The sequence below is a fragment of the Sminthopsis crassicaudata genome, chromosome 1 (genome assembly GCF_048593235.1).
Source record: "Sminthopsis crassicaudata isolate SCR6 chromosome 1, ASM4859323v1, whole genome shotgun sequence".
NCBI lineage: Eukaryota > Metazoa > Chordata > Mammalia > Dasyuromorphia > Dasyuridae > Sminthopsis > Sminthopsis crassicaudata.
In genome coordinates, this window is record NC_133617.1 from 389,773,819 (window position 1) to 389,796,048 (window position 22,230).

Sequence of the window (22,230 nt, forward strand, 5' to 3'; positions counted from 1 at the left end):
GTCTTAATTTGCATTTCTCTGATCAATAGTGATTTGGAACACTCTTTCATATGAGTGGAAATAGTTTTAATTTCATCATCTGAAAATTGTCTGTTCATATCCTTTGACCATTTATCAATTGGAGAATGGCTTGATTTCTTATAAATTAAAGTCAATTCTCTGTATATTTTGGAGATGAGGCCTTTATCAGAACCCTTAACTGTAAAAATGTTTTCCCAATTTGTTCCTTCCCTTCTAATCTTGTTTGCATTAGTTTTGTTTGTGCAGAAACTTTTTAATTTGGTGTAATCAAAATGTTCTATTTTGTGATCAATAATGGTCTCTAGTTCTCCCTTGGACACAAACTCCTTCCTCCTCCACAAGTCTGAGAGGTAAACCATCCCATGTTCCTCCAATTTATTTATGATTTCGTTCTTTATGCCTAAATCTTGGACCCATCTTAGTATGTGGTATTAAATGTGGGTCCATGCCTAGTTTCTGCCATACTAATTTCCAGTTTTCCCAGCAGTTTTTGTCAAATAATGAATTCTTATCCCAAAATTTGGGATCTTTGGGTTTATCAAACACTAGATTGCTATTTTTATTCACTATCTTGCCCTGTGAACCTAACCTATGCCACTGATCAACTAGTCTATTTCTTAGCCAATACCAAATGGTTTTGGTGACTGTTGCTTTATAATATAGCTTTAAATCAGGTACACTTAGACCACCTTCCTCTGACTTTTTTTTTCATTAGTTCCCTTGCAATTCTCGACCTTTTATTCTTCCATATGAATTTTGTTGTTATTTTTTCTAGGTCATTAAAATAGTTTCTTGGGAGTCTGATTGGTATAGCACTAAATAAATAGATTAGTTTGGGGAGTATGGTCATCTTTATTATATTTGCTTGGCCTATCCAAGAACACTGAATGTCTTTCCAATTATTTAAATCTGACTTTATTCTTGTGGCAAGTGTTTTGTAATTTTGCTCATATAATTCCTGACTCTCCTTTGGTAGATAGATTCCCAAATATTTTATACTATCGACCGTTATTTTGAATGGAATTTCTCTTTGTATCTCTTGCTGTTGGATTGTGTTGGTAATGTATAAAAATCCTGAGGATTTATGTTTAGAGCATATTGTGCTAGATAATCAGTGTTGATGATCTTAAATTATCGATTTTTAACCTGAATACATGAACTTTAAAAAATATTTTGATAAGTGAATTTTATTTATTCATTAAAAGACATTCTGAGAAGTGATTTGTAGGCTTTGCCATACTTCCATAGGGATCCACAACATAAAAAAGGTTAATTTGTATACATTTAAATACAAAGGACAATATTTAGTTCTGAGTTGAGGAGATAACTCATATGAATTAAGTTCCTTAAAAAGCTAAAGAAATTAAAATTTCAAATCACAATCCTTTTAATTGTTACATGTATATAATAGTACCATTATTTATAGCATATTTATGAAGCAGAAAGAAAATTTACATTAGCATGTGCTTAAGATTTTGATAAGCATTTGTGACTATATTTTCTAGGAGACTAAACAAAGGAATTTTTCATCAACAATGTAGTTTCTGTACAAAATTGAAATATTATATACATCAAAGATTATTTTATTGATTAATAATTCAATTATATCTTTGTATATCCAATCTTATAGATGTAAAATTTAAGAGACATTTTAAAGATTTTTTTTTAAAAAGAATACCTAGTTGTTTGTCTACAAATGTCTCCTTTCTTGAGATCACAAATGTACATTCTATATAACTTGTGCATAAGTGATGAGGGTGTGGTTTTGATGGGGGTTGAGGTCACTTTAAGATTCCTTTCTGATTCCCAACCCTTCCATGGCTGAAGAAGCCAGGATCTTTTGATTCACAAATCCTGGTCAAAAAGCACCCTTTTGAATTCCAATGATATCTGGGCTTTCTCCAGCCCCCACCAGATCTGAGCTAACTTGGGTTTTCCCAGCCTCCCACTATCTGCTCAGGTTTCCCAACCCCCACAAACAGTTTCTTCCTTATCTGAAAACCCATTGAATTCTATTCAATGCTGACCCTGGCTGAAAACCTGCCAGGAGCCTGGGACTCCACCCACCTTCAAGATCATAAAAAGGAAACTCTGGAGTCCACTCATTGCAGAGGTCCCAAACATGGCATCCTTATGCTGGTCATTTCTGCCCACGGGAGCCATCCTGGCTCTGGTGTTTTCCTACCTTTTAATCTTACTTCCAAACTCTACAATAAACTTTTTTTTTATCAATCTAGGTTTTCAGGCCTGTAAATTCCTTTATAGGGGACTCTGTGCCGTCACTAGACTTCATTTAACTATGTATCCTTGTGCCGAACCAAAAGGCGTTCCCCCTTTTCTAACTCTCATCAGTCTGAGGCAAAGATGGGTCTGTGGTCCTTGTCTCCAAAGCTTTTGGGCGGGTTCCTAACGAATGAATTTTGTGTACTCAAGGTTGTGATTAAAAAAAAGGCTTTTATTAGTTAGAAGGACACCAAAATGTCTTGGTGAACAATATCACTTGTCAAGAGAGAAGTAATTTTGCAAAGAAACATTTTCTGAAGGCCCACTTTATACAGAAACAGAACAATAGAACAGAATAGGCAAGACTACTTAAGTTTGTATCTGAAAAGGTACATTCTTTAGATAGTTTTCTTCCAAATGACCAACAGGAGGAATACAGAGAGGCTTGGAGAGACTTACATCAACTGATGCTGAGTGAAACAAGCAGAACCAGAAGATCGCTATACACTTCAACAATGATACTGTACGAGGATGTATGCTGATGGAAGTGGATATCTTCAACATAGAGAAGAGCTAATCCAATTCCAATTGATTAATGATGGACAGAACCAGCTACATCCAGAAAAGGAACACTGGGAAATGAGTGTAAACTGTTATTTTTACCTTCTGAATCCAATTCTTCCTGTGCAACAAAAAATTCGGTTCTACACACATATATTGTATCTAAATTATACTGTAATATATTTAACATGTATAAGACTGCCTGCCATCTGGGGGAGGGGGTTGGGGGAGGAAGGGAAAAAATCTGAATAGAAGTAAGTGCAAGGGATAATGTTGTAAAAAATTACCCATGCATATGTACTGTCAAAAAAAAAAGTTATAATTATAAAATAAAATGAAAATTAAATTAAAAAAAAAAAGATAGTTTTCTTCCTGCTTCCAGAGGCTGTGGGACCGTTTAGATTTGTATATGAAAAGAGTCCTTCTCTGGAAGTTAAGTTCCTACTTTCAGAGAATATAAGTCCATTTAAGTTTGTATAACGTTTTGTTGGTCATTTTATATAACTTTACAGGGCTGTCTGGTTTCGCTCTCATCATGTGCTGTTACTGGGATGATAGAATAGCAGTTATAGAATAAAGAGATTTCTTATGAAATAATATTTATTTAGACATGAAAGCTTATTTAATTCTAATTCAATTAACTTCATCAAGTCACTTGACCTCTGTTTGTCTCATTCTACTCACATGTAAAAATAGGGATAAAAATAGCACCTACCTCCTAAGGTTTTTTTATGACGTTGAAATAAGCTTATATTAGTAAAGTACCTAGCATAATACCTGTCGCAGAGTAAGCATTTATTCTTATAATGAACAAATAAACAAATGCTTATTTTCTCTAGGAGTATCTATTAATGTATTGAAGTCAAAGGAATCCTTTCATCATTACTTAGGTTTTTTTTTTTCAACTTTAAAATCAAGAAACAATTTTCCTAGGGTAAACCTCTTGGTTATCCTGAGATTGGAGCAAATCTGACTTTTCTAATCACTAGAAATTATTAACTCTAGATGTTAGGCATAAAGCATGTTCCCCCTTATCATCTCTCTATTCTCTTTCAAATTCCTCATCTCTGTCTTTCACTATTCAAATGCAGTGGGGCTCCAGGAAGAACCTTCTGGCAGTGAACAGCATCAGCTCTGTGGTCATCCTCAGCGAGCAGGCAATGTCGTCCCACTTCCACCAGCAGGTGGCAGTGGTTCAAGTATCACCGAATCTCCTGAACGTGACCTTCTTCTTCACTGGAATGACATACAGCCTGCGCACAGAGATGCACATCAGTGGAACTTTTGCCACCAAGGTAATAAAAGTGACCTTTCATCTTGAATTAAATGGAACAATTCAATTTAGAATGACAATGGCCATCCCCAACTCCACTCATGCTTTTCTTGCATCTCAGTTAGCATCTTTTCATAAATACACAGATAATCTATCATCTCTGCACTGAAAGTTATATTTAAAAGATGGGGCTATTTTGAATAATGTAAACCCAGGCTTAGGCTCTATTCTCAGAGGATACACAAAAAGACAAAGAATGGAAAGAAATTATCAAACCATAGAGATAAAAAAAAATTTCCAATGTAAGGGCAGAATCACACTTTAATTTTTTTTCCCTGAATTATTCTTTTCAGGATGCTGTTGCAGTCTGGAATGGGAAACAGATTGCTATTTTTGAGCCCTCTGGAGCTTCATTACGAAATGCAGGTAAAGTACATTTCTTTTCAAAAATGAATAAAGTTCCAGACTAATTATTTTATCTTTCTGACAAAGTTGAGAATGATTGTACTCACATTATTATCTTTACATAAGAGAAAAGCATAGGGAATGATGTCAGAGATTTTGAAATAAAGGAAGAGGAAAAGTTCATATCAAATGACTTAAATTTTCTAGAAAAGCAAAATTTTTAGATAAGATAGGGTAGGGAACAGAGAGGCTTAAAAAGAAAAAAGCAAGTTTGGAGTTTGTTTCTGTGAAGAGTCAGGGAGGGAAAAATAGTGCTTGTTGTGAGGAGGGGCTACTTGAAGTTGGATAACAAAGACATTTTTCAAATTGATGGATACCTACTTGGTTTCTGAATCATTTTGCTACAATAAAATAATGATGCTTTATTTTTGTACATATCAGCCCTATCTCTCAGTTTCCTATCTCTTTGGGAGTTTATGCCTACTAGTTATTTCTGGGTCAAAGGGAATACAAAGGTTAGTGATTTTTTAGTGTACCACTTCAACTTACTTTTCAGAATGATTGGATTAATTTATAGCATTCCAACAATATAGTAATATTCTTGTTTTTCCATGGTCCCTCCAAGAGCTACCATTTTACTTTTTTCTCATCTTTGCCAGTCTATTGGATTGTGAGATGGAACCTCATATTTGTTTTAATTAATACATTCTTCAAGAAGAAAGCTATGAATATGGTAAAAACCAAATGATTTTTAAAAATAACATTATCTATAGATTAAGAGAAAACAATTGATTATAGACACAGCAGTCAGTTCAGAATCAGTGTTTATGAACAGTCAAAATATCTACTGGTAAGGTAAATATTTATACCTAGCTGGAATAAATAATAAGGTGAGAAGAAAACAGAAGTTCTTTGTTGATATAAACAGAACAGTTGACTTTGTATAATAGGAAATGATCAAAAGTCAAGTCATAGATTCTTATCAACATTTCTTAGAGAGGTAAAACCACAACAAAAAGGCCAAAAAAAGTGGGGAACCCTCCTTGCCTTAGCAGAGTCAACTAAGGGCAACACCAGTTCAGAGTTATGTGCTTTTAATTAAAAAACATGGAAGAGCATAATGGAAAATTTGGGGTGGCATTACCTCATAAAGCCATGTAAAGCAATAAAAAGGAAAATGTAATTGCAAAGAGCTTGACATGAAAGAACCCCAAGAATATTTGTAGGTGAAAGTAGAAGGACAACCAATAGACATAAAATGAAAGAAAACTTTTGATATTGCTATAAACTCATCTGTGTTATAGTGAAGCAACTTCAGCACTTTTTCATATGTGCTGATTTCAAGTTATAACTTCTCTAGGCTGTCCTTGGGCAGTTGATTTTTTTTACTCAAATGTAGAACTTGACTTTTACTCCCTTTTAAGATTCATCTTGTTAGACTCAGTCTATCTTTTAGCCTGACATATCTTTTCACAGTCTGACTGTTGTTATGAATTGACAGTGGCAATTAAGATAAAATCATGAAGAGTGTCTGAATCTAACAAAATACATACAGATGAAATCTGACCTGAGACTTACATAATTTTTTTAAAAATTTACTTATTTATTTTATTATAGCTTTTTATTGACAGAACATATGCATGAGTACTTTTTCAACATTATCCCTTGCAATCAGTTCTGTTCCAACTTTTCCTTTACTTCCCTCTACCCCTTCCCCTAGATGGCAGGCAGTCTCATACATGTTAAACATGTTAAAGTATAGCTTAAATACAATATGTGTGTACATATTTCTACAGTTCTCTTCTTGTACAAGAAAAATCGGTTTTGGAAAGGTAAAAATCACTTGGGAAGAAAAACAAAAATGCAAGCTTCCACGTTAATTTTTGAGACTTACATAATTTTTAAGGCACATAGTAATTGATTTTTAAGATATCAAAAGTAGATCTTTTCCAAAAGAGAAGAAAAAACCTCAGATGATTTTTGAAAGGTGACTAAGAAGGCAGGGAATGTTAAAAGTTTACCATCTTATCTTTACAAAATATCTGAGAATGTTCTACATGTGTGTCCAATGTATACATATTAAAGATATATCAAGGAAACAGTTTTTAGCAGTTGATTTTCTACATATCATACATAAATTACATATTTTTATAAGACTGCATATTCATAATAACACAACTAACACAAGATAACATAATATTCCTTCATGTCTATTGTTTGTTGACTTTTTAAAAAATATGCATTTGGTAGAACACGTGCAAACTTAAAGAGTCTTCCCAAATACATTTGTTAAAATCATATGAGGGAATTTTATGACAAATTCAACCATGGAGATAATTTTGTTTATTGATCCAATCAACAACATAAAAATTCATGCAAGTCATAAAATAGGAAAGGTATTCAACTAAGATGTCTAACATATTACAAAGTATATCCTAAGCCAAATCCAAATGGACTGTAACTGATAGCAAGGATCTTCAAATCTTCCTAATCACAAATGACATTACATTAATAATTTTACCAAGTCTTGAAATAGCATTTAATCTATTACTTCAGTGATATCCGTATTTGATTTGGTCTAACCAAACCAATTTCATTTAGAAGATATTGGCTTCTATGCACAAGAATGATTGTAGTGGCCAGTAACTGGAAACTGAGTGGATGCCCATCAATTGGAGAATGGTTGAATAACTTGTGATATATGAATATTATGGCATATATGAATAATATATGGGATATGAATAATATGGAATATAAACAGGATGATTTCAGAGGGGCCTGGAGAGACTTACATGAACTGATGCTGAGTGAAATGAGTAGGACTAAGAGATCATTACAACAATACTGTATGATGATCTTCATCATACTTCAACAACAATACTGTATGATGATCAATTCTGATGGATGTGGCCATTTTCAACAATGAGATGAACCAAATCAGTTCCAATAGAGCAGTAATGAACTGAACCAGCTACACCCAACGAAAGAACTCTGGGAGATGACTATGAACCACTACATAGAATTCCCAATCCCTCTATTTTTGTCCGTCTGCATTTTGGATTTCCTTCACAGGCTAATTGTACACTATTTCAAAGTCTGATTCTTTTTCTACAGCAAACGTCCAACTTCTTCCAACTGCTTGGACATGTATACATATATTGTATTTAATTTATATTTTAACACATTTAACACAAATTGGTCAACCTGCCATCTGGGGGAGGGGGTGGGGAGAAGGAGGGGAAAAATTGGAACAAAAGGTTTGGCAATTATCAATGCTGTAAAATTACTCATGCATAAATCTGGTAAATAAAAACTATAATTAAAAAAAAGGAAGTATCATCCATACTTTTAAAAAAGATGAAAAATTAAAGTTGCTGAGATTGCAGCATGTGGTTGTCCCTTTGAATTAATGGTCCATTAGGATATATCTATCTTGAAAATGTGCTACAGATAGGCAGTGACCTAGGTATGATACTAGACAGGGAAAAAAATATATATATAGCTAAATTTCACTTAAAGGATTTCTAGTAATCTAAGTTGCTTACTACTACAAAAACCAATCTTAAAAAGATAAATAAATGGTATCTTCCTAATGCTATATGACTATGAATTATGGGATATAATTTTCTGAGGACAGTTCCATCCTTGATGGCGCCTTTTTGAAAGTTATGTTGACTACTTGAAACATGTCCTGAGAAGGGCAGATGGGATGATGAGAGGACTGGGTACCATGCTATATTCAAATTGGCTAAAGGAATTGCCAATGTTTATTCACTTGAAGAAAAGTTTTAGTGAGGACATTGGAATTACCTTCAAGCCAAGTTAAAAAGAGATTAAAATTGTTCTGCTTGGTCTCATATAGCAGTAAATGGTTTTGGAATTAATTTAAATATTTTCAGTGGAATCAAATGGGGAAGATAACTGGAGAGATAAGACTCATGTTCATGAAATGGAATGAAAAAGGTATCAAATAATAAAGTGTTAATAGACTCAATAAATATATAAGTTGAGTATCTATTGCATGTAAAGCATTTAGATAGATCCTGTGAGAAATATGAAGACATAGTCTTCAACATTGAAACAGTACTTAAGGATCTGGATTTTTACACAAGTGCTGCTTCATATTTTTATGAATGACTTGGATGAAGACGTAGTATGATTATCTAATTTTCAAATGTCATAAAGCCTAAATCCATAGCTAACATGTTGAACATCAGAGCCAGATCTCTATGGACTAAAAATTTGGGACAAATCTGATAAATAAAGAAACTTAATAGGAATAATTAGAAAGTCCTTCTGGGATTCAAAGCATTATCTAGAATATAATAGTATAGTCAGAAAATTTATTAAATACCTATATTCCAGGCAATGTCCTATACACTGAGGTTACAGGTATAATTAAGGAAACAACAACTTCTCATAAGGAGCTTACAAGTGCAAGTACATCAGTACAATTGCATCTGGAAATACAGAATTAATGTCAAGATACTAGATACAAAGTGATTAAATATAAGGAGGAGAGAAACAGAAAGAGACAGAATTGGTCATCAAAGGACTCAGAAAAGTCTTTACTGAAGAGATGGTGCTTGAACTGCGTCTTAAAGGAAGAAAGATTTTTGGTGAAGCCTAAATGAGGAAGGCATGACTTCCAGCAAGAGGGAGGGCAAGGCCTGGAGACAGGAGATGAAGGGTTCAGTATGAGGAACAGAAAAAAGCCTAATTTCACTGGATTTAGAATGCAAGAAAGGGAGTAATGTTTGATGAGGCTGAAATAATAGGTTGGGATGAGATTTGTGAGAAGATTTAAAAGTTAAAAAGAATTTATATTTTATTCTATAAATGTAGGGAACTATTGGAGTTGTTTGAGCAGGGGAGTAACATGGTTCAAATGTGCACTTAATGGCAAGCATGGAGAAGATGGAATGGAGTAGTAGGATATTTGAGGCAGAGAAAATAATTTCTTAGTAAGCTGCTGTAATCATCTGAAAGCCCCTAAGAACTTGAAGTGACTGAGGGATTAGAGAGAAGAGATCAAATGTGAGAGCTATTGTGAGATAGAAATAGCAATATTTGTTGGATGGATGGGGTGAGTAAAGTGAAAAGTCATAGCTAACACTGAGTTTGCAAAACTGGGAGACCACAGGATAGTGTTCCTTTGAGAGAACCAGAGAAATGTAAAAGAAGCTCTTTTTTGGAAATAATTGAGTTGTACATAGCAGATACTCAACTTAGATTTGTTGACTTATTTCAGTTAACTTTATGACATCTTGTATTTTTTTTCTTTCATGGCCATTAGTCTTTTCTCCCTAGTTACCTTTCTAAACTGTAATCTTTTTGAAGGCTTAGAACATTTCTTGTGCATTTTTAATATCCATCATAGCATCTAATAGTTTTTAACAAATTCTAATAGAAATATGGAATCTAAGAGTTGGAAAAGACCTTAAAAATTATCTCATCCAGTCTTTACCTAAAAGCCTGATTGATAATGCTGTTGTAATTGTACCATAATTCAAAAGAGAAAGAAACAGAAGTGTTGAATAATTAATCACTGTAGTTATGAAATACTATTTTTATTTTTTTAAGGTTCCTTTTTATGTGAGTCTCCAGTGCTGGCAATGCATGAAGAAAATGTTTATACAGTGGAGCCAAACCGAGTCCAAGTTCGTACTTGGCAGGTAAATTGCTGATAAGATGGAAGTGGGAAGTGTTGATAAAGGAGTATTAGAGTGGAAACGTATTTCTGAATTGTACCAAAAACTTGTTCACATTTTTTCATATCAACTGATGGGCATCCACTCATGCCCATATTTTAATTTTTAAAATGTATATTTGATTGCTTTAGACAAAACAAAGTTCTGTTTCTTTTCAGTAAATTATATTTTACTTCCATTCATTTTTAATTTTCACTTGCTGTTTTTTAAAATCACCTTTGTCATATAGCTATGCATTACATAAGAAACTTGCTTTCTGTAAAATACAAGTGACCACAGATCCTTAAAATATCGGCTCTTATCTTTTTTTTTTTTTTTTTTTTTGGTTAGCAGTTTAGTAGGGCAAAAGAACCCTCTAGGTCACCTATAGCTTGTATGACTTCTATAAAGAATTAAATGTCAAGATTGAAAGAATAGTTGGTCCTAGGGGCTGGAGCCTTTCCTAGTGGAAAGGAGGATATCTTCTGGCTCTGAAGTAGGAAGTTTTCTTTCTTTTTTTTTTTTTATTTTATTTTATTCATTTTTCCAAATTATCCCCTCCCTCCCTCCACTCCCTCCCCCCGATGACAGGCAATCCCATACATTTTACATGTGTTACAATATAACCTAGATACAATATATGTGTGTAAATACCATTTTCTTGTTGCACATTAATTATTAGCTTCCGAAGGTGTAAGTAACCTGGGTAGATAGACAGTAGTGCTAACAATTTACATTCGCTTCCCAGTGTTCCTTCTCTGGGTGTAGTTGTTTCTGTCCATCATTGATCAACTGGAAGTGAGTTGGATCTTCTTTATGTTGAAGATTTCCACTTCCATCAGAATACATCTTCATACAGTATTGTTGTTGAAGTGTTTAGTGATCTTCTGGTTCTGCTCATTTCACTCAGCAACAGTTGATGTAAGTCTCTCCAAGCCTCTCTGTATTCCTCCTGCTGGTCATTTCTTTTTTTTTTTTTTTTTTTATTTTATTTTATTTTATAATTATAACATTTTTTGACAGTACATATGCATGGGTAATTTTTTACAACATTATCCCTTGCACTTACTTCTATTCAGATTTTTTCCCTTCCTCCCCCAACCCCCTCCCCCAGATGGCAAGCAGTCTTATATATGTTAAATATATTACAGTATAATTTAGATACAATATATGTGTGTAGAACCGAATTTTTTGTTGCACAGGAAGAATTGGATTCAGAAGGTAAAAATAACAGTTTACATTCATTTCCCATTGTTCCTTTTCTGGATGTAGCTGGTTCTTTCCATCATTAATCAATTGGAATTGGATTAGCTCTTCTCTATGTTGAAGAAATCCACTTCCATCAGCATACATCCTCGTACAGTATCATTGTTGAAGTGTATAATGATCTTCTGGTTCTGCTCGTTTCACTCAGCATCAGTTGATGTAAGTCTCTCCAAGCCTCTCTATATTTCTCCTGTTGGTCATTTCTTATAGAACAATAATATTCCATAACATTCATATACCATAGTTTACCCAACCATTCTCCAATTGATGGACATCCATTCATCTTCCAGCTTCTAGCCACTATGAAAAGGGCTGCCACAAACATTTTGGCACATACAGGACCCTTTCCCTTCTCTAGTAGTTCCTTGGGGTATAAGCCCAGTAGTAGTATGGCTGGGTCAAAGGGTATGCACATTTTGATAACTTTTTGGGCATAATTCCAGATTGCTCTCCAGAATGGTTGGATTCTTTCACAACTCCACCAACAATGCATCAGTGTCCCAGTTTTCCCACAGCCCCTCCAACATTCATCGTTATTTGTTCCTGTCATCTTAGCCAATCTGACAGGTGTGTAATGATACCTCAGAGTTGTCTTAATTTGCATTTCTCTGATCAATAGTGATTTGGAACACTCTTTCATATGAGTGGAAATAGTTTTAATTTCATCATCTGAAAATTGTCTGTTCATATCCTTTGACCATTTATCAATTGGAGAATGGCTTGATTTCTTATAAATTAAAGTCAATTCTCTGTATATTTTGGAGATGAGGCCTTTATCAGAACCTTGAACTGTAAAAATTTTTTCCCAATTTGTTATTTCCCTTCTAATCTTGTTTGCATTAGTTTTGTTTGTGCAGAAACTTTTTAATTTGGTGTAATCAAAATGTTCTATTTTGTGATCAATAATGGTCTCTAGTTCTCCCTTGGACACAAACTCCTTCCTCCTCCACAAGTCTGAGAGGTAAACCATCCCATGTTCCTCAATTTATTTATGATTTCGTTCTTTATGCCTAAATCTTGGACCCATTTTGATCTAATCTTAGTATGTGGTGTTAAATGTGGGTCCATGCCTAGTTTCTGCCATACTAATTTCCAGTTTTCCCCTGCTGGTCATTTCTTACAGAGCAATAATATTCCATAACCTTCATATACCATAATTTACCCCAACCATTCTCCAATTGATGGACATCCATTCAACTTCCAGTTTCTAGCTACAACAAAAGAGCTGCCACAAACATTTTGGCACATACAGGTCCCTTTCCACTCTTTAGTATTTCTTTGGGATAAAATCCCAATAACAGCAATGCTGGGTCAAAGGGTATGCACAGTTTGACAACTTTTTGGGCATAGTTCCAAATTGCTCTCCAGAATGGCTGGATTCTTTCACAACTCCACCAACAATGTATCAGTGTCCCCAGTTTTCCCACATCCCCTCCAACATTCATCATTATTTGTTCCTGTCATTTTAGCCAATCTGACAGGTGTGTAGTGGTATCTCAGAGTTGTCTTAATTTGCATTTCTCTGATCAGTAGTGATTTGGAACACTCTTTCATATGAGTGGAAATAGTTTCAGTTTCATCATCTGAGAATTGTCTGTTCATATCCCCTTGACCATTTATCAATTGGAGAATGGTTTGGTTTCCTATAAATCAGGGTCAGTTCTCTATATATTTTGAAAATGAGACCTTTGTCAGAACCTTTACTTTTAAAAATATTTTCCCAATTTGTTACTTCCCTTCTAGTCTTGTTTACATTAGTATTGTTTGTACAGAAACTTTTTAGTCTGATGTAATCAAAATCTTCTATTTTGTGATCAATAATGATCTCTAGTTCTCCTCTGGTCATAAATTCCTTCCTCCTCCACAGGTCTGAGAGGTAGACTATTCTCTGTTCCTCTAATCTATTTATGATCTCATTCTTTCTGCCTAAATCATGGACCCATTTTGATCTTATCTTGGTATATGGTGTTAAGTGTGAGTCCATATCTAATTTCTGCCATACTAATTTCCAGTTTTCCCCAACAGTTTCTTCCGAATAATGAATTTTTATCCCTAATGTTGGTATCTTTGGGTTTGTCAAAGATTAGATTGCTATAGATGTACCCTTTTTTGTCCTTTGTATCTAATCTGTTCCACTGATCTACCGGTCTATTTCTTAGCCAGTACCAAATGGTTTTGATGACTGCTGCTATATAATATAGCTTTAGATCAGGTACACTTAGACCACCTTCCTCTGACTTTTTTTTCATTAGTTCCCTTGCAATTCTCGACCTTTTATTCTTCCATATGAATTTTGTTGTTATTTTTTCTAGGTCATTAAAATGGTTTCTTGGGAGTCTGATTGGTATAGCACTAAATAAATAGATTAGTTTGGGGAGTATGGTCATCTTTATTATATTCGCTCGGCCTATCCAAGAGCACTGAATGTCTTTCCAATTATTTAAATCTGACTTTATTTTTGTGGCAAGTGTTTTGTAATTTTTCTCATATAATTCCTGACTATTCTTTGGTAGATGGATTCCCAAATACTTTATACTCTCAACATTTGTTTGGAATGGAATTTCTCTTTGTATCTCTTGCTGTTGCATTTTGTTGGTGATATATAAAAATGCTGAGGATTTATGTGGATTTATTTTGTATCCTGCCACTTTGCTAAAATTCTGAATTATTTCTAATAGCTTTTTAGCAGAGTCTTTGGGGTTCTCTAAGTATACCATCATGTCATCTGCAAAGAGTGATAGTTTGATTTCCACATTTCCTACTCTAATTGAAGTAGGAAGTTTTCTAAAGCAGATCTTCCTTCTCCTAACTCCCAACATATTAGTATCCTTAAATTGGTGCTTCTGGCTGAAATAAAATGAAATAAATGGCTTTGTCCAGTGAGAAATTGGAGGAGAGAGGCTGAATTCTGGTTGGGTCTGAACTGGAGGTTTGAAAGAAAGAATTTATTTTTTAATTAAAAAAATTTTTCCCCTCAATAATATTTTGTTTTTCCAATTACTTGCAAAGAAAGTTTTCAACATTGTTTTGTAAGATTTGGACTTCCAAATTTTTTTTCCTCCCCCTAAAACAGTAAACAATGGGACATAGGTTATACATGTATAAACAGTCATTTTAAACATATTTCTATATTTGTCATGTTGTGAGAGAAAAATCAGAACAAAAGGGAAAAATCTCAGAGAAAAAGGCAAACAAACAAAAAGGTGAAAATAGTATGCTTTGTCTCAGTCCATATTCAGTTTCCATAGCCTGGATGCAAATGGCATTTTCCATCTTGTCTATTGAAATTGTTTTGAATCACATCATTGTTCAAAATAGCCATGTCCATCAATGTTGATCATCACATAATCTTAACTGAGTATGATGTTCTCCTGGATCTGCTCACTGCACTCAGCATCAGTTCTTGCAAGTCTTTCCAAGCTTTTCCAAAATGGAACAATAATATTTCATTATTTCCATGTACCACAACTTATTCAGCCATTTCCAATCTTTTGAGCGTCCATTCAGTTTTCATTTTCTTGTCACTACAAAAAATCCGCTCATTTTTAAAAGGAAAGGCAATGCTTGAGGGAGTACAAGGGGGAATAACAAAAATTTTTAAGCTTTTCTCATGTGCAAGGCATTGTGTTCAAATCACTGTTCAAATGTTATTTCATTTGATCCTCATAATACCTGTTGGAAGTAAGTGCTATTATGAACCCCACTTTACAGATGAAGAAATTATGGGCAGACCACATTTAAGTGATGTTTTTGAGGCAAGGTTTAAACCCAGATCTATCTGACTCCAGACCCAGTGTTCTGTCAATTGTGCCTTTAGCTGCTTCTAAACTCCATGTTTGGGGTTGCCTTCTATCTACATATCTGAACTTTCACAGGTAGTACAGGGCTAGGTATCTTTTCCCATATCTGCCTTTCACTGTTAACAAAACACACCACTATAGTGGGGGCAGTAATGAGACAGGTTTGACCCTCACTGCCATCTGGGGGAGGGGGTGGAGGAAAGGAAGGGAAAAATTAGAACAAAAGCTTTTGTAATTATCAGTGCTGAAAAATTACTCATGCATATATCTTGTAAATAAAAAGCTATAATAATAAAAAAAAGAAAACTATGATCCTAGATCCCACCAAAAAAAAAAAAAAAAAAAAAAAAAAAAAAGCTGAGTCAGTGACCAGCATTTAATGATTCTAAACAGCATTTAATCATTCATTTGGAAGGACAACATGTAGTTTTCTACTATTAGAAGATGGAAAAGAGACCATAAAAGGTTTACAACCCCTTGAAATGACAACTTGGCATCTTGAGAGTTTGTGTAGTTGCACTGTGGAAGCCTTAGTCTAACTTAGTCTAATGGATGAAATTTTTCCAATATGCTCTAACTGCTTCTAGTTCCTGATGGTCTTGGAAAATATTAGCTTACCTAGAATTTTTTAATCGACATATTATTCTTTCTTCATTTTTCTGATATTATACTTTCTTTGGAACCAGCCTATGTTAGATAGCAGTTTAGGGAAGGGAAATCATTTGGGTCACATAATCTTAGTAATTATTAAGCGTTTAACACTTAAGCATTTTTCTTACTAATATAATCTCTGGCTTTTATATTATTTTTTTATGATAGTCTCATAAAATGTGAAAGAGATGGAATGGCTTTTCTTTTTTAGACTTCAAGAAGGCTTGATGTCTGTAATGGGCAAAAATAGTCATTAAATTATATAGGGGAAGCTATTTCTGGTGCCAAGCATTCTACACCCTAGAAATATACTGAGGCTTAAACAGTTCAGTTATATAGGAGATAATGAATTTGCCCCAGAGCACCGACTACTTCAGTAGCTTTATACCTAGACACTCCTCTGCATAAAATCTAACAAGAATCTGAAACTTGGGGTGATCATCATCAAATAAAGTGTAATTCCTTTCTGAAGGAAGATACCTTTGACCACGATGGTTTATTTAGTAGGAGAGGCTGGACCTTTCACACCCTCTGCCTTAAGGTGACAAACTTCAGAATGGATGAAAGAAGAGATTGGCTTCTGCCAAATGTCATGGATCTTGCTGAAAAGTTTTCATATCCCAGCTGAAAAGAGAACTTGAGCATACAGACTATAGCTGTCCTTTGAAGACTGAGCCCAGAGAATCCTACAGATGTTCCCTTCAGTAGAAACCAGGCCTTGAGGAAAGCCGATGACTCAGCAATCTGTCTGGCCCGACAGGGGAAGCTGCAGTCCAGCACTCAGTGTCCTATCTGTGCCAGTCTGGTAGTGCCTGCCCAGCACCTGAGGGCCCTCCCTGGCCTAGCCCAGGGGAAGGCCAGCAGGCAGCCATTCAGTGGCGGCCTAGAGGCAGCAGTGAGGCTGCATATCGAGGAAGGAGCTAGCCAGCCAAGCAGCCTGGGGCATGCTGACGCTCCTCATGTGCCCCAGAGAGAACTGGATGAGACTCCTCCAGAACCAAAAATGGTTGCAGAGCCCTGAGACACCATAACCTCTGAGTGCTGCCCACATCTGTGCTTCATTACCATCCTTTTGGGAATGCTCCCTTCACAGGCTGGATCCAAGAGATACTACAGCCCAGGTTTGGGGAAAAACATCTTGTAACTTGTTCTTGCTAAGACACTGGAGCGATTGGCTTTTATGAAAAGCCAATTGAGTGTGTTGCCAGAATATTAAGGAGCTACATACGAGTGAGAGTTTTGTAATTATCAATGGCGAAAAATTACCCATGCCTATATCTTGTAAATAAAAAGCTATAATAAAAAAAAAAGTGTACAGTGTTAAGGCCATCCCTAGACTCCTGGGAGTGGGAGTAGCCTTCCATCTGGGGTCCTAACCCATCATTGCTGGGGGGTGAAAGTGGGGAGGCTAAGCTAGAGAGGGAACATGACATAAAGAATATATATATTTTAACAAAATCTACTGTTGAGGCCCAAATAAGAGTTTATCTAGTGTTTGAACTTGCTTAGGAGATAGAAAACTGGGAGATAAGTCAGAGCAGCTAGATAGAGTGCTAGACCTGGAGTCAGGAGTTTTCCTGACTCATCTTCCTGAGTTCAAATCCAGCCTCGGACACTTACTGGCTAAATAAAATAGAACATAAAGAAAATGTATTAACATTGTATTAACAATTATAAAAGAGCACACAAAACTTTTAAAATCATGTGCAAATCAAGATTAGAAGGAAATCAGAAAGTTGAGAAACAATTTTTACAGCAAGTATCCCTGATAAAGACCTTATTTCTCAAACATATAGAGAACTGAGTCAAATTTAAAAGAATACTAGTCATTCCCCAATTGATAAGTGGTCAAAGAATATGAAAAGGTAGTTTTCAGACAGAGAAGTAAAAACTATCTATAAACATATGATTATGGATCAAACTGAGATCCTAATTTGTTGTTGGTGGAGTTGTAAACAATCTAACCATTCTGGAAAACAATTTGGAATTCTGGCCAAAGGTCAGTCAAATTGTGTCTTGATCTAGCAATACCACCACTATTTCTGTCTCCCAAAGAGATTTTTTTTAAAGGGGGAAAAGGGTATTTGATATTTATAGTAGCTCTTTTTGAGGTAGCAAAGGATTGTTAATTGAGGGGATGTCCATCAACTGGGAAATGGCCAAACAGGTTGTGATATATGAATGTAATAGAATACAATTGTGCTATAAGAAATGCTGAGCAGGTGGATTTCAGAAAAACCTAAAAAGATTTGCATAAACTAATAGTGAAGTGAGCAGAACTAGGAGAACATTGTACATAGTAACAGCAGCATTATACAATGACCAGCTGTGAACCACTTTGCTATTCTCAGCAATGCAAGGATCTAAGACAGTCTTAAGATGAAAACTGCAGTCAACCTCCAGAGAAAGAACTAATGGAGTATGACTGCAGATCAAAGCCTATTATTTCCTTTATCCTTTTTGTAGCTTTTTTCTTTTAGGCTGTTTTTCTTTCACAGCATAACTAATGTGAAAATGTTTTACATGAATGGACATATATAGCCTATATCAAAATGCTGACTCTTCTTAGGAAAGACAGAAAAAAATTGGAACTCAGAATTTTTTAAAACTGCATGGTAAAATTACTTTTACATATAAATAGAAACAAAATACTATTAAAAGTCATAGACAGTGTAAAGATAAGGAGATGTAGATTTTAAAATTTTTTCTTCTGTTTCAAAAACAAATTCTAAATCCATTCATATCAGAAGATCATAGGAAATATATGTAAATATTGCTAGGATAATATTGATAAGTTTTGGCGCAGGGCAGAGTTGTGGGAACTCTTTTTGGTCAGCTCAGGTCCTTTGTAAAAGAATTTACGAACCTGAAAAGACAAGACTGGCAAAAAGAAGTTTCTTGGCACTGAGAAGTCAGCTTTTGCTAGGAGGCTGACTTCCAAGTGACAAAGTCCTCACAGAGAAGTAAAGGTCTTGAGAAGAGTCCTGGTAGAGAGATAAAGAGGGGTTAATGTTGAGAAAAGGGTATCTTCTCAGCGGGCAGAGGTCCTCAAAGGCATGTGTGCCAAGGAGAAGTCCCTTGGCCTGGCATAATTTCTGCTTTTGGGCCTCTGGAAAGAGATGAGTTTAAAAATGCCATTTTTATAAGGAAATCTGAGACAGAAGTTTCAATAGAACAAGATTCCCTCAATGCTGTCACTGCTACTAGGCCTAGATTTCTAGTAGAATGGGACCATTTACTGGAAGTGGTTCTGAGCCAATTTTCAGCTCAATTGAGGTCCATAGTCTACCAAGATAACAGAATGAAACTATTTTATCTTGATTCCCTGAGGTAGGCCTCTCCCAAAGGAGTTTCTCCAGAATTCAAGGAGAATTTCTCCCCTTCAAGGAGTTTCTCAAGCGTTTACCTCTTGGCTTCTCCCCCCTCCAGGTCAGGATAGTTTTGGGTTCCCCCATCAATATGAACCTAAATTGAACTCCAATGATAAAAGAAATTGAAGCAAATATAAAATTCCCCCTTTCTCATTACTTTCTAGTAATCTTTGTTAAAACACATATATCCAGAACTCTGAGTTACAATAAAAATCACCTTGAAAAGGAGTTGCTTCACTTCACCTTAATCTTTAAAGAGAGGAATGAATTGCCTTATTTCTATATCTCCTTACCAGATATTTAGTGTAGAACATTAACAGTAAAACCTATGTATCCAGAAAGTCAAATGAAGTAGAATTTCCTGACTGACTGATAAGAATACAAAGCACCCTTCCTTAAGTTCTTGCAATGATTTTTTCCTTTTTCTTTTTTCTTCAGGGGACTGTCAAACAGCTGCTAATGTTTTCAGAGACAGAGGGAAACCCATGCTCCTTGGATGTCTGTGGGAATTTCCTGGTTGTAGGAACAGACTTGGCTCACTTTAAAAGTTTTGATCTCTCAAGAAGGTACTGTTGATGCCCAACTAAGAGTTTATGTAGTGTTTGAATTTGGTTAGGAAATACTAGGAGATAAGCCAGGGCAGTTAGGTAGAGCACTGGGCCTGAGTCAGGAAGACTCATCTTTCTTCCTCAGACATTTACTAGCTGGGTGACCATGGACAAGTCATTTAACTCGCTTTGCCTCAGTTTCCTTATGTGTAAAATGAGTTGGAGGAGGAAATGGCAAATTACTGCTATATCATTGCTAAGAAAACCCCAAAAGGGATTCAGAGAGTTGGATGCTACTGAGAGTGACTGAATACCAAGGAGACAGGAGAGAAAAAATTGCAAGATTAGGCAGGAATAGATCTTTCAGTTTGGGGAGCCTCTTTTGACTTACTAGTAAAAATTTATCAATCTTTTCACCTGCATGAAATAATCTTAAGATGTTGATAGAAATCAGTGTGATGCAATGGAAATAGTCCTGGACTAGGAGTTGGAAAGATGTCCATTCTAGTACTTTTTTTTTTTTTCTGAACTAGTTAAATATCTTGGACAAATCATTTAACCAATTTGGGCCTTGATTTTCTGATCTAAAAAAGACTGATCTTCACCTCAATAGGGAGCTTAATTTCCTTGAATCCTGGCCTCAGTAAAAGACCGCCCAAGGAAAACAGGATGAACAGCTTCATTCTGTTATCCTGAGAGACGGGCACCACCCCCACTGATAACCCTCACAGGGATGACTTACAGGGGTCTCTCTTCTGCAGCCACAAAGGGGTCAAGGAATTTCTTCCTTAGTCAAACACTCATATATACCTCTAGGACTTCAGTTATGGAATGGTTCTCACAACAGTAAGAAGCAAAAGATCAAACAAACCAGAAAACAAAATACTTATTTGGCCAGACATGCATCGAGGTGCTGGCCACACACACCACCTGCCAGGACTGAGCAGTGGCAAACATACCCATGGTCCCTGTGTACCCAGGACCTGCTCTGACTAGAAGGGTTTCCCACAACTCTCTGCCTTATGCCAGACCTCATCAAGAGGAGTGAGATATTCTTGAAAGTAGAAATATAAAAATATTTTCACACCACTTTTAAAAACATATAATCATTTTGTTTTCTGATTTTGGTACGTTGCTGGACACTAGTTACCACTCAACATTTGGAACTTTATTTGTTGGATAGGCTCCTAACCCAGTGAAAAAAAGCTTCATACTATCCAGATGAGTAGCTATTAGTTCTGATCTAGTATTTGTATACCTCATTGGGTCTGTGCTTTCTGAGTGAATGCTTATTCCTCCCCATCTAAACCCTGTAGTATTTGTAGCTCCTCTATCATCTCTCTTAAATCTTCCATACTCAACCTTCCAAGGTCCTTCCTCTAATAATAATGATAACAAAATATAAAGTTTTCAAAGATTTACACAGCGCTCATTTACACTTTTTTTTTAATCCTTACAATAATCTTATCAGGTTATGTTATGCCTATCACCCCCATTTTACAGAGGAAGGAATGGAGGATGAGAAAGGTTAAGTGACTTGCCCAGAATGTTGAGATGTAAACTCAGATTTCTCAGGACCCCTATCTCCATGCCCAGCCCTCTGTTCACTATGCCTTTGGTGCCTTCTGACTGCTTGACATTGCATGGCCACCAGTGGAGCTCTGGTTGTCTCTTGCTTCTGCAAAGCAAGCGCATCTTTTCTGAGCCTACATTTTTCAGATATCTTTCATACCTTCTGGGGCATTCTTGGTAATGTGTGGAACCTACCACTTACTTCTTCCTTTGCCTTTGAGTGACTTTCAGGTATATTTTGTAGAAAACTGATATTCCATGAGATAGAGCTATACAGTTGCCCTGAAAGAGCATTGTGAGTTTTTTAAAAGGTGAGTTTCTGATTCAAGAGGCAGTTTAGGGCTGTTACAAACAAGCAGTTGCCTGTACAGCTCTGAGCCTTTGGGCATTTTCAGGATCTGCAAGAACTAAAGTATCGATGGTTAGGCCTGGGCAATGTCCCAGGGGGGACAGGGAGAGTTCTTCAGTTACTGAGTTGTCTCACCCAGCATTTAATAGGAATGTTAAAGACACATGTAGTAAGAGTTGTGTTAATTTTATTTGATTCCACAGAGAGGCCAAAGTGCACTGCAACTGCAAGAACCTGGCAGAGTTAATTCCAGGCATAGGCGGCATTACCTCCATCAAATGTAACTCCAATGGTAACAAGATCAGCATACTCCTTCACAAGGTGAGGCCCAAGACCACAGTGGATCCAGTATAGAGAGATTCCTCTAAGGAAGGGACGTGAGGAAATTAGTCCACTTTTATCTCTTTGATTCGTAGCAGTGATTTTCTTCTCACATGATTTTCACCTCCCTTTCTCTTTGCCTTTTTCTTTATGCTGCCTTTGCATCTTATTTTATCCCA

General features: G+C 35.7%; 1 protein-coding gene across 3 annotated transcripts in view; it reads left to right on the top strand.

Moving 5' to 3' along the window:
- IFT140 (intraflagellar transport 140) overlaps nt 1-22,230 on the top strand; it is a 209,010-nt gene that overhangs the window by 57,727 nt on the left and 129,053 nt on the right. For all 3 annotated transcript variants that reach the window (XM_074279619.1, XM_074279618.1, XM_074279621.1), the window contains 5 exons: nt 3,897-4,100; nt 4,432-4,504; nt 10,067-10,158; nt 19,700-19,827; nt 21,934-22,051. In XM_074279619.1, the coding sequence (XP_074135720.1) occupies nt 3,897-4,100; nt 4,432-4,504; nt 10,067-10,158; nt 19,700-19,827; nt 21,934-22,051 (615 nt within the window). The remainder of the gene's footprint in view (nt 1-3,896; nt 4,101-4,431; nt 4,505-10,066; nt 10,159-19,699; nt 19,828-21,933; nt 22,052-22,230) is intronic.